This window comes from Urocampus carinirostris, chromosome 18 (genome assembly GCF_059441175.1).
Source record: "Urocampus carinirostris isolate Australia breed hairy pipefish chromosome 18, RoL_Ucar_1.0, whole genome shotgun sequence".
Classification (NCBI taxonomy): Eukaryota; Metazoa; Chordata; class Actinopteri; order Syngnathiformes; family Syngnathidae; genus Urocampus; species Urocampus carinirostris.
The window spans coordinates 25,882,984-25,896,689 of record NC_142366.1 but is presented as its reverse complement, the minus strand read 5'-3'; the positions used below and the strand labels follow the sequence as shown (position 1 = coordinate 25,896,689).

The 13,706-nt window shown below is 40.7% G+C and overlaps 1 protein-coding gene across 1 annotated transcript in view; it reads left to right on the top strand.

Moving 5' to 3' along the window:
* Positions 1-12,384, top strand: part of myom1b (myomesin 1b) — a 72,447-nt gene extending 60,063 nt beyond the window's left edge. Inside the window, 9 exon segments of the mRNA XM_088322870.1 lie at positions 1,007-1,045; positions 1,121-1,226; positions 3,769-3,938; positions 4,028-4,064; positions 5,762-5,784; positions 6,729-6,784; positions 6,865-7,080; positions 12,162-12,285; positions 12,347-12,384. Coding sequence (XP_088178996.1) covers positions 1,007-1,045; positions 1,121-1,226; positions 3,769-3,938; positions 4,028-4,064; positions 5,762-5,784; positions 6,729-6,784; positions 6,865-7,080; positions 12,162-12,285; positions 12,347-12,384 — 809 coding nt within the window.
* The last annotated feature ends 1,322 nt before the right edge of the window (positions 12,385-13,706 follow it).

Sequence of the window (13,706 nt, the reverse complement as noted above, 5' to 3'; positions counted from 1 at the left end):
GAGGCAGACTCGCTATCTACGTGAACACGAGGTGGTGTAACCCTGGGCACAAAGATTTCCATCTGCTGCAGGGACGTTGAACTTTTGGCCTAGCGTGTGGCGTCATCCACTCTGCTGTTGCTAAACTATAAACACAGCACCCCAAGGCCATCCTGTTAATCTGTAATAATCAACACAAGGATACTGCTGGAAGTGTGAATTTCCCTACGGGGATGAATAAAGTATCTATCTATCTATCTATCTATCTATCTATCTATCTATCTATCTATCTATCTATCTATCTATCTATCTATCTATCTATCTATCTATCTATCTATCTATCTATCTATCTATCTATCTATCTATCTATCTATCTATCTATCTATCTATCTATCTATCTATCTATCTATCTATCTATCTATCTATCTATCTATCTATCTATCTATCTATCTATCTATCTATCTATCTATCTATCTATCTAACACCACCTATGGTGTTATTAAATAATCCTGAGGGTTTTTTACTTCAATGCTCCATCCCAAGCCTGTTGAACTTAGAGGCAGCAGTATCGGAGCCCCGTTTTACATGCTATGACTATGAGTTAGATAGCAGCTTATGTTGGAATTACATACATATATTTATCCTACAGTTGACATTAATATGTTATAAGTGTTTTCAGCCCTTTTTGTATAGTTTTCAGCCGTAAGCTGTTCTTCAAGGCCATGAGTTGTTTTTTGTTTCTGTCTGTTTCACATTCCAGTGGGTGCACCCTGACCTGTGCATGCCATAACTCAAGTTGTTTTTCACCAAGAACCTTAATATTAGAAGGGAGGGTTCGGAGAGTCTTCAGAGTGAGGAGGAGATTTGTAACAGCCTGGTCTCCGCCGCTCTCATTATAATGATTAATAAAATAACCAATTCTCAATGACCGATTCTCTATGTCTTCTTTTATTTCAGAGCGTTTTATTAAAAATGTTGGGGACTTAAACCTAACAGCTTAATGAAAGGGAAACTTGATATTTTGCAGGTTTCAAAGACCTGATGAACCAAGTCTTCAACTACATCGGTGAGGTGAAAAGCCGCCCTGTCCCTTTGCTTCCGCCTCAAACGTTTAAATTGAGTATTTTTTGGATTCCGACAGCTAACTCTTCCACGCCGCTGAAGATCACCAGCACGGATCAAGGCATCCGCCTCTACACTTTCGTCAGCTACTACAACGACCTACTGCCGGTCACCTGGCATTACAAGTGGGTTGCCTCGACATGACCTTACCCGAAGCAAAGCACAACTGTTTTTTAAATCAGGGGTCGGCAACCTATGGCACGAGGGGTTTACCAGTGGTACGCGAGCGCACGGCAAAATAATAATGGTTTTTTTTTCATGAGCATGTAGACATTTTCAGTTGCGCGCTGTGTTATTTAGTGGCTTTACGGTAGCGTCCCTCCTCCTCTGCTCCGTGTGTGAGCGTGTCTGCGCCGCGCCTCGCAGAGGAGGAAAGATCGTGTTTTAACCCACCCACAGGAACACCGGCGTGCGTTAAATGAACGAATCACAACAGCTCCTCCAGCAAAAAAATTGTCACGAGGTGGACCGGACCAGAACGGAGGCAGGAGGTAGGAAGGGAGAACTCAATTGGGTTGACGATCAAAACTTTTATTTACCAAAATAAAAGTCGTCCAAAACTCAGGGACAAGACAGAACAAACAGGCTTTAAACAAAACAAACAAAACAGGACAGAGCAAAACAGAACGGGAAATGCAGACAGAAAATGCAATGAGCCAGCACCCGCAAAACCCACGGCGACCATGCTGGACATGACAAAAATAGCGTTCTTTTCAGCCAGCGTGGACGGATGACTGAGGCTTTGTGCGAAAAATGACCGTGCTATTAGTGCATTATGCCTCGAGAGCGTTGTACTTCGCACGTCAAGTGTTAAGCGTCGTTACGAGACGAAACATGAAGGCGGAGACATTAAAACACGTTGTGTCCAGGTACGGCAAACAAACACAGACCCTGAAAACATTTGTCACTGCTACAAACGCCACCACTGAAGCAAGCTATCTCATTGCTCACTGCATGGCAAAGCATGGAAAACCATTTACTGATGGCGAATATATTAAAGGTGTATGTGTGTGTGTGTTTCAAGTTTTGATAGTTTCTAAAATAAGATTTCATAGCTGTCCATATCACTTGATTTTGATTGTAGTTCATTGTTGATGAAGAATAGTTGAAGTCATGGATGTCTACAGGTCTTTCCACATGTTGCTCACAGTCATTTTTTTAGTTTTTGATGAACAAAAATAGTGGAAGATAAATTGGTCAGTTATACTATTTCAATGTATATCCATGTTGTATATTATATATGGAGTCAGGGTCGAAAAAAAAGGCTTGCCTAGTGTAAACTGAGGTTCGCAGACGGACTGACAACAGGTGACAGATAGGAGTGGGTTTAATTAGTGAGAGGGAGCCAATCAGAGTCCAAAGCAGTTGGCGCCAAAGGAGCGGGCACAGGTACATCACATCGGTAATCATGACACACAATGCTTTTTCCATTAGAAATTTGGTAGGTGCGGCTTACAATCAGGTGCGCCTTATAGTCCAAACTTTACGGTAGTTAAGTGTTTTATTATCTTGTTTTTATAACCTGATCAAAACTGACCCTAACAATACAGATGTAACAATTTTCGGTTAGAACATTTTATAATGTATTGATAATTTTTTGCCATTCATTACAAAATCAAGAAAGTTGGACGCAATAGAGAAATGTATGTCAGAACCAGGACAGGAAGCAGGAAGCAGAACCCACTCGCGTAACGTTACTCACAGTTTATAGGGGAGAAGAAGAATGAGCGCACACTCGATCCGGGGATCGTTGGTTGCGTAAGGAGATTGCTCGAAACGAGGAAGTGGTCAAAATCAAACAGATTGGGGCGAGTACAAAACGGGAGCAAAACACGGGCAAAAACCGGGATTCACAGGGCTTGACGTGTCAAAACAGAGTTTAGCAGACGCTCCGACAAAAGGCGACTCACAGGAAAGCGTTTAAGTAGTCACAGGGAGCAATCTGTCCACAAGTTTCAGCTGGTGTTGTTGTGGATTATTGGAGTCGAGCTGACATAAGGAGAACGCATTAGTTTAAAATGGGAAATTCCAGGCTTGTTTCTCCCGAGTGTAAATGTCAGCGAATGTTATTAAAAATGGCCTTGGGGTGCCAAGGAATAACATTCTTCTTTGCCAAGTTCTTCTTGGCGGGGAACATGCGGTCAAGCCGACCCCAACAGTTCTTGGAAATTGGGTAATTGGGAAAATCGAAAGAGGACAAAACATTCTGTCTGGTAGCGTGCATTTTGAGATAAACACGTGCGTCATCGCGAGGGGGATGGGCGAAAGTATTACGAAATGTTGTATTAGGATATAAAAAGCCAATTGTCTCTAAAGACAAATGAGACCTCTATTTTGTACACAGATGAATATAATTAAACAAGTTCTCCCTCTCATGCCAAGACTCCCTGCATCTTGTTTTACAAATTTTGGGGCATATTGCTCGGGGTGCTCCACGATAGTGTCCATGGGCGGGGCCAATTGGGCGCCATGGCAACCGTGACAGAGTATGTGGTTTTTCTATGCATTTAAAATCCAAAACGGGTTGTTAGCAACCCTAACACAGGAGGAGGGTTAAACAAGCGGTAGATCGGAGATACAGTGAGACTTGGTCCTAAAATGCTGAAAATGTTCTCCATTCCAATTCCTGCTTCGTTTCTTTCTTCCGGGGCCCCCGGGACGCTTCAGGGACTCTGCAATCGCGTTCTCAGATCGCCTGAAGAGCGGCGTGGTGGGCGACCAGTTGTGGCTGCAGATCAGCGAACCCACCGAGAAGGACCTGGGCAAATACGCCATCGAGTTCAACATCAACGATGGGAAAGGCGGCCTTAGGAGAAGCGTGGAGCTCTCGGGTCAAGGTTTCTTCTTCTTCTGCTTTTTGGGGAGGGGTTGGAGCGCCTCCTGGTGGTTGTTGCTCCTCTCATGGCTTCCTTTTCCCCTTTCTTAGCATACGAAGACGCTCTGGCTGAGTTCAAACGACTAAAGTGAGTTGGGTGCCAAGTTTACTGTGTGGTATTGTCACGATCTGATGCTCTGCCTTCCCCCGGAGGGCCATTATCATGTTTGGAATTGGGCACAGGATCTGGACACACCTGTCCCTACTTATCCTAGCCTTCATATTGACTATGTCAGGACCAGAACGGAGACAGGACCCACATGCGTGCGTTTCTCTTAGTTTTTTGGGAAGAAGGGAAAGCATAGTACACACGATCCGAAGATCGCTGGTCACGGGAAGCAGGTTGCTCAGGCGATGATGATGATGATGATCACCCTTTTTCTCAGAGTCCAATTTAATTGCTGATATTCTTTTTGATGTAAGGGCCGCTAAAATACTAGCTCAGCTGTAGCCGTGACAGTCGGGCACAAAGTCACGCCCAACACCATGCAAAACCCGCCTTAACATAAACAGCAGTAGTTGACCTTTTATTTAACGCTAATAAACAGAATCGGCCCTGAGAAACCATACGGGTCGATCCTTACCTGCGATAGAATTTGCTGTGTGCTGTCTGCTCAGGCCACAATGCACCATACGTCAAAATCAATAAGAATAAAGACGATTCAATTCAAAATCGGCCATGCGGTGAACTAGCAACAACCAAAGTAGCGAGGGGTCTCTGAACTACTTTTTGGACCGCTTGCTGTAGTATTTTCTCTGAGAAGGTCCGTTGGTGAATTACTCACTTATGTGTCTAACTCGTCTATTTACTCGCTTTTCCTCTGACGCGGAAGTGGCGGTGTCAAGTACGGAAAAAACAGGTCAGTAGCCGGGACGGGGGAGCAAAAATCGTGGTCGAGATCGGAAAAAGGGTCAGGGAAACAGACAAGAACCAGAACAGGAGAGAGTCAGGGTGGAAAAGCTTGCTTAGTGTAAGCTGAGGTTTGCAGACGGACTGACAACCGGTGACAGAAAGGCGGGGTTTTAAAAAGTGACAGAGCCAATCAGCATCCGAGGCAGTTGGACACAGGTGCCTCGCACCGGTAATCATGACAGACTATTGGGACAGCTCTCGATTGTTGGGTCATTGTCATTTTCATGCTACTTCCATCCTTCTTCAGTCACTATGTCAGGTTTGGTTTTCTCATTAGTAGACTTTTCAAGTTGTTCTAAGCACACCTGCCTCCGGCCTCTCCGCATTTGGGTCCACCTTCGACATCATGACAGAACAAACTGGGCGGTATGGAAACAGGAGACATGGATGATGTACGGAACGTCCTCAAGACCCAGGCTAAGAGACTGTCGCAGCAGGAGCAATCAGTGGCTTCTCTGAAGGACAATGTCACGAGGTGGGTGGAACACCAGAATCCCGTCTGGTCAGGAACGAGGGGATGACTCCGGGAAATCAAGGAGGAACCGGCGAGAATTTCCAGTCCCACAGTGGTTCCGGCAGAACGGAACGGAATCCCTCCACCTATGATGACGTCGTCAACCACAAATCTTATCTTGCTTTCTCGCCCCGAAAAATGATCCGATCACAATGTCGAAGGCGGACCCAAATGCGGAGCAGCCAGAAGCAGGTGTGCTCAACAAATGTTTATTACCAAAAAACAGGAACAAACAAACAAAAACAAATCAGTGCCCGAATCCAAACCCGATCCGGGAACTCTGGGGTAAGCTAGCGCATCAGATCGTGATAGCTATGTAGCATCGGAACACGTAACCTAATTTCGCCTTCTTTTTCAGAGCTGCCGCCATCACAGAAAAAAGTAAGCATTCCGCCTTACAATTCTATTAATTTGGTTTGAGATTTAAATCGGTGGTTATCGATTCAGCCAGCAGGGGGTGCTCACGAGTTTTTGTATAGCCCTTAATCGCAAAGACCTTAGCCCCAAGAAATTAGTAAGAGTATTAGCAAGCGATCCAGTGTTTTGTTTTCCATGAAATTGACGTTCTGCCAGAATTGCCCCGGATTAAAATCTATCCACCTTACCGTCGACTCTATCAATGTCTCAATCTATGCTGAAGAAATGCAACCACAGAGCATGATGCTACAACCCCCATGTTTGACAATGGGGATAGCCTCTTTTTGTCTCTCGTATCGTTTATCGTGAAAGAAGCAATACTCTCAACCAGGGGTTTCCGGCTAAACGTTGGCCTCCTTTCTAGCTTTCTATCCGGCTGTTTAGATGGCTTTTTACTCTTTTAGCTAGCTATGTAGTTTAGTTTTTAGTTTTTAATTGTTTACCTGTTTAGCTATCTATCATTTAGCTCAAATGCTGTTTTAGAAATCTATATCAAACTGCGCTAATCGGTAACTCTTGGCTTGAAAACGGTCCAATCGTTCTCAAATATTGGGGCGAGGCCCTGCTAATGGGGGTCGCATTTGAAATCGGGAACCTGGTTTCGTTTTACTGTCCAAGAATAAAGTGCAATTGAACCTCCAGTACATTAGGGGGCAGTCATACTCTCTAGGTTGTATTTTAATTTTGAATAAAATTGATTTTGCAGTTCAATATTAATAAAATATATGGACAGACAAATGATGCGTTTGGTTCGATTCTAAATTTCTCTGACCTTTTTGAACATAACTGCAGGAACACCATTTTGTGGGTGATTGAATACAAAATTTCCGTTCGGGAATACCTTTAATCAGTAGTCTGGAATTATGGGTACTTTTTTGTCACTGACCGAGTCCCTTGTGGGTGTCCAGACCGCGCCCGGGTGGCGGGGGGTCTCCCCGACGTGGTCACCATCCAGGAGGGCAAGGTGAGTCACGCTAACCGTTAGCCGCCGTCCACCTTTCAAGCTAACTGTAAAACCCCTTCGGGTTCCGTTCCGCCCGCCAGGCTCTCAACCTGACCTGCAACATCTCGGGCGATCCTCAACCGCAAGTCACCTGGCTGAAGAACGGCAAGGAACTGACCTCGGACCACCGTCTCGTCCTGCAGAGCGAGTCGGCCAAGACGGCCGGCTTCACCGTCACGGCGGTGGGGACGGAGGACGCGGGCAAGTACAGCATCCTGGTCAAGAACAAGTACGGCACCGAGAGCGCCGATTTCACCGTGAGTGTCTTCGTCCCCCAGGAGGTCCGCAAATAAGCCCCCCCGCCGCGTGATTCGCCCTCGCTTCTTTTCCGTTCGAATTCCGTTTCCCCAGTCTGAAAACTGTTCCCCGGCCCACTTTTGGGTTCGCCGACCACCGGTTGAGAAACGCCCGCTCTGAATCGTGCTCTCAATTTCAAATCGTTGCTTTTAATCCTCTGTGCGAACGTGAGACCCCTTCGGATAGAGATAACATAGGAAAAGGCATTCGATTTTATCACAGTGTTTTGGCAGAACTATTTCCCATTATGCCCCATTACGTTGTAAGGGCATACAAATCCAGAAATATTACAAAATTACAACTACATAATATTACAATAATACTTAAGAAATATTACAAAATACTACTTATTGAAATACCACAAAAATATGACAAAAACATAATTTACATTTTTATTGAAATATTACTACAGTAATACTCTAATACAAAAGTTATACTACATACAATGATACCACTAAAATACAACTACATAATATTACAATAATACTTAAGAAATATTACAAAATACTACTTATTGAAATACCACAAAAATACGACAAAAATATAATTTACATTTTTATTGAAATATTACTACAGTAATACTCTAATACAAAAGTTATACTACATACTATGATACCACTAAAATACAACTGCATAATATTACAATAATACTTAAGAAGTATTACAAAAATACCACTTATTGAAATAACACCAAAATACAACAAAAATATAAATTACATTTTTATTAAAATATTACTACAGTAATACAAAAGTTATACTACGCAATAATATTGGAAAAAAACCACTAAAATACAACCACAGTAATATTACAAAATACTACGATGGAAACACTACAGAAATACGACATAAATACTACAGAAATACCACTACAGTAATACTATAAGAATGGTTGGTTGTATCCCTTGACCACTAGGGTGGTAGTGGCACCATTTCCTGTGGTGTGTCTTGGGCAAGTACAGCCTGGCGGCGCCCATCCCTATCCGGGCCAGCATCAATATGACGACAGATATACTGTACTACAAAATACAACTACGGTAATTTTACAAATGTACTACAGATGTACTACGAAGATTCTACCATGTAAATGTTAAAAAAATAAGCCAAAATATTACAATACTGTGGAAATACTACAAATATTACACAAGAGTACACCAGGTGGCACCATTTCCTGTGGTGTGTTTTGGGCAAGTACAGCCTGGCGGCGTCCATCCCTCTCAACCTCAATATGACGTCAAAAATACTACAAAATACAACAAAATTTAAAGTGCAGTAGACCGAATGGAACCATGTGTTGGCTGGAGAGGGATGGGTGCCACCAGGCTGTACTTGCCCAAGACGCACCAAAAATGGTGCCCCTACCACCTGTGTGCTAAAGGGAAAAGTAACTCTCAGCTTTAAAAATGTTAGAAACGCCTGACCGAGATTAATAGTTCTCAAAGATTGGGCCTTATTTTATTCTTCTCTCACTCTCTATCACTTTCTCTCTCTCTTTATTTCTCTCCCTCTCTCTCTCTTTTCTTTTTTTTTCTTCTCTCTCACTTTCGCTCCTTTTCACTGTCTCTCACTTCTTTCCTTCTGTTTTTCTTTCTCCCTTCCTTTCTCTCATTCTGGTTCCCGCTAGTTCGGTATTTCTCTCTTTTGCTTGCTCTTTCTTGCTCCCTCCATTCCTCTTTCCCTCTCTCGCTCACTCTCTTTATTTCTCTCCCTCTCTCTCTTTTCTTTTTTTTTCTTCTCTCTCGCTTTCGCTCTTTTTGACTGTCTCTCACTTCTTTCCTTTTGTTTTTCTTTCTGCCTTCCTTTCTCTCTTTCTGGTTCCCGCTAGTTCTGTATTTCTCCCTTTTGCTTGCTCTTTCTTGCTCCCTCCATTCCTCTTTCCCTCTCTCGCTCACTCTCTTTATTTCTCTCCCTCTCTCTCTTTTCTTTTTTTTTTCTTCTCTCTCGCTTTCGCTCTTTTTGACTGTCTCTCACTTCTTTCCTTTTGTTTTTCTTTCTGCCTTACTTTCTCTCTTTCTGGTTCCCGCTAGTTCTGTATTTCTCCCTTTTGCTTGCTCTTTCTTGCTCCCTCCATTCCTCTTTCCCTCTCTCGCTCACTCTCTTTATTTCTCTCCCTCTCTCTCTTTTCTTTTTTTTTCTTCTCTCTCGCTTTCGCTCTTTTTGACTGTCTCTCACTTCTTTCCTTTTGTTTTTCTTTCTGCCTTACTTTCTCTCTTTCTGGTTCCCGCTAGTTCTGTATTTCTCCCTTTTGCTTGCTCTTTCTTGCTCCCTCCATTCCTCTTTCCCTCTCTCGCTCACTCTCTTTATTTCTCTCCCTCTCTCTCTTTTCTTTTTTTTCTTCTCTCTCACTTTCGCTCCTTTTCACTGTCTCTCAGTTCTTTCCTTCTGTTTTTCTTTCTCCCTTCCTTTCTCTCATTCTGGTTCCCGCTAGTTCGGTATTTCTCTCTTTTGCTTGCTCTTTCTTGCTCCCTCCATTCCTCTTTCCCTTTCTCCCTCTCTCTCCTTATTTCTCTCCCTCTCTCTCTTTTCTTTTTTTCTTCTCCCTCGCTTTCGCTCTTTTTGACTGTCTCTCACTTCTTTCCTTCTGTTTTTCTTTCTGCCTTCCTTTCTCTCTTTCTGGTTCCCGCTAGTTCTGTATTTCTCCCTTTTGCTTGCTCTTTCTTGCTCCCTCCATTCCTCTTTCCCTCTCTCGCTCACTCTCTTTATTTCTCTCCCTCTCTCTCTTTTCTTTTTTTTTCTTCTCTCTCGCTTTCGCTCTTTTTCACTGTCTCTCACTTCTTTCCTTTTGTTTTTCTTTCTCCCTTCCTTTCTCTCATTCTGGTTCCCGCTAGTTCGGCATTTCTCTCTTTTGCTTGCTCTTTCTTGCTCCCTCCATTCCTCTTTCCCTCTCTCGCTCACTCTCTTTATTTCTCTCCCTCTCTCTCTTTTCTTTTTTTTCTTCTCTCTCGCTTTTGCTCCTTTTCACTGTCTCTCACTTCTTTCCTTCTGTTTTTCTTTCTGCCTTCCTTTCTCTCTTTCTCGTTCTCTTTTGTTCGTTTCTTGCATGGTCTTTCAATTTATTTTTCTCTCTCTCCCTCTCACCCTATTTCTGTCCTTCCCCCCTTCCCTCTCTCCCTTCAATCTACTAATTTGGCCCCTGTGAGAGTGACTGCTGATTTTTGTAGCAAAATGGCGTCAAACACCATCACGTTTCCACCAGATGGCAGTGTTGTTCTCCTGAATTGTGGCGCTCGTTCCTCCCTCCTTTTCCTGTTTTTTTGTGTCTTGTGATGTCACTCCTGAGAATTAAAACAACAAAAAACTGTCTCCCCTTTTAATCCATCTGCATTTTGTCTGCACCTGTTCACCGTTTGCACCCTTCACTCCTTCATCTAATATCTTGAGACTACATCCACCAGCACGGAGAGTTTGGAGACCGGGGGTTGTCGAACCTAAGGCCCGCCGGCCGGATCAGGGTTTTAATCCATCTGGCCAGACAACGCCGAGAGAAAAATAACTTGCAGTTTGAAATATGTCCACTGGATGTCGCCAAAGCTGGGCGCCACTCACAGAGCAACTGAGGCTGTACAGTGGGACCTCGCTACTTCGCGGTTCGACGTTCGCAGCTTCAAAGCTTCGCGGTCTGTAATGGTTAAAAAAAATAAAAAATTATTATTATTTTTTTTTTATTGAAGAGGCGTCGCTACTTCGCAGATTTTCACTTTTAGCGGGTGGTTTTGCTCCCTATTAACCGGGTCTAAAAAAATAATAATTAAAAATAAATAAATAAAAAAAAATTGAAAAAAAAATAAAACAAAATTTCTTTTTTTTTTTTTTGAAGGGTCGTCGCTACTTTGCAGATTTTCACTTTTTGCGGGTGGTTTTGGTCCCCATTAACCGCGATAACCGAGGTCTTACTGTATTTCTGTAATTCTCTCTCTTTCTAATGCACTCACTTTCTCTTTTTTCTTCTTTCTCAGTTTCTTTTTCCCCCTCTCTTTCTCTATTTTCTATTGCTTATCTCACCCTCTTAATCTCTTTCCATTTCTCCCACTCTTTCTCATTATCTTCCATCACCCCCATTTCCCTCTCTCAAAAGAGAAAAAAAAAACAATTGAAAAACAATGAAAGGCTATGGAAGAAATTACGGTAATATGCAGCTTACATTTTCAGTTGCAGGAAGTTCTTCCTATTACAATTTACCGTTCGGAAATGCTACCTTCATTTTGTGCATGGCCCTTAATGAAAGGGGGTGATGAGGCTTCATAAGACAATGCCATACAAACTAATGCCAGCTGCTGTTAATCATAAGAGAAGAATAATGCAATGACAAAGGGAAAAAAAAACAAAAGAAGAAAAAAAAGAAAACAAAGTAAAAAGCTGGGGGTGAAAAAGTCAAATAAAAAAAGACAAAAAAGAGGAAAATAGAAGCAAATAAGCAGCAAAAGACATACAAAAAACTAGGAAGAAAATGTACAAAAGAAGAAAAAAGGAGAAGAAAAAAGAGTGAAATGAAGATAAAAAGCAACAAAAAAGAGTAAGAGCTAGAGGAAAAAGAAAATAAGAGAAAAATAAAAGGAATTAAGGTAAAGAAAAGAGAGAGTGAGAGAGAAGTAACAATCGAGAAGTGAAAAGCTCGAAAGAATCAAAAGTAGAAATAAATAAAAGAAAAAAAGCAAGAAAAAAACTTAAAAATAAAAAAAATGAAAAAAGAGAAAAAAGTAAGAAGTAAAAAGCCAAGAAAAAGGAAACAAACATGGAAATAAGAGAAAAACGTGAGAAAATGAGTAAAAAAAGAACTAAAAACCTAAGAAATCATGAAAAAAATACAAATATGAAGTGAAAAAGGAATAAAAAGTTCGTGAAAATGGAACAAAAGTCAAATATATAAAAGAAACTTCACGTGACAAAGTGAAGCCAACCAGAGAGCAATGTCGCCATTATTTTTAAGCAAAGTTGTTTAGAAAACAAGGCAACAATTTCCAGCATTCCCAAGCCCTTCCCTCTCAATCCAAGCACTTTGACATGGATTTCAAGCATATTTAGCAAATGTTGCTTCCCGCTTCAGTTGGAAGTACTGGAGGGATTACCCCTTCCGGGCGGGACCGCGTACTTGACCCTCGGCGACGTAGTATTCGCTGCAAATACTACGCAGGACCAAATCTGAACAGCGATCCCTCCGACCAAGAAAGGTAAGAAGAGCGTACGGATCCCAAACAATATTTCGCTCCGATCTTTCCCCTCTTTTTGCAGAGTCGTCGGACGTCGGTCGCCGTGACGACATTGTCTGAAATCCAGGAAAAAAAACTTGCACTACAATAATAATAAACTACAAAAATATTATACATATACTAAAACATTCTACTATAGAAATACAACAAAAATATTACAGAATTACTACCATAAAAGCACAAAAATATGACTATAAAAATACTACTACAGTAATACTAGAAAAATACTACAGATATACCAAAAACATTCTACTATAGAAATACAAAACAATATTTCCTAATGACTACAGTAATAGTTTGAAATTACTACTAGGGAAATACTACGAAAATACAACCACAATAATCCTACAAAAATACCTCAGATGAACGTAAAACAGTCAATACAACACAAATACTAAAGAATAACTACAGGAATAGTACAAAAAAAACACTAGGGAAATACTACTAAAAAACAACAACAATAATACTACACAAATACTACAAATTAACTTAAAACAGTCTTCTGTGGAAATACAACAAAATCACTAGAGTAATATTACAAAAATTATATGACTTAAATACAACTACAGCAATACGACAAAATGCTACAGCTATACTACAGTAATAGTACAAAAACGTTACTATAGAAATACTACTAAAATACAACTACAATAATACTACAAAAAATATTATAGACATACTAAAACATTCTATAGAAATACAACAAAAATATTACAGAATTACTTAGTAAAAGCACAAAAATATGACGATAAAAATACTACTACAGTAATACTAGAAAAATACTACAGATATACCAAATACATTCTACTATAGAAATACAAAAAATATTTCCTAATGACTAAAGTAATAGTTCAAAATCACTACTAGGGAAATACTACGAGAATACAACTACAATAATACTACAAAAATACTTCAGATAAACTTAAAACAATCAATACAACACAAATACTAATGAATTACTACAGGAATGGTACAAAAAACTACTAGGGAAATACTACTAAAATACAATGACAGTAATACTACACAAATACAACAATTTTACTTAAAACAGTCTTCCGTGGAAATACAACACAAATACTACAGAATTACTAGAGTAAAATTCCAAAATTCTACAATGGAAATACAGCTTAATACAACAAAAATATTACAGAATTACGACAGTAAAAGCACAAAAATATGACTATAAAAATACTACTACAGTAATACTAGAAAAATGCTACAAACATACTAAAAACATTCTACTATAGAAATACCAAAAAATATTTCCTAATGACTACAGTAATAGTTACTACTATGGAAATACTACGAAAATACAACTACAATAATACTACAAAAATACTACAAAAATACTTCGGATAAATTTAAAACAGTCAATACAACAC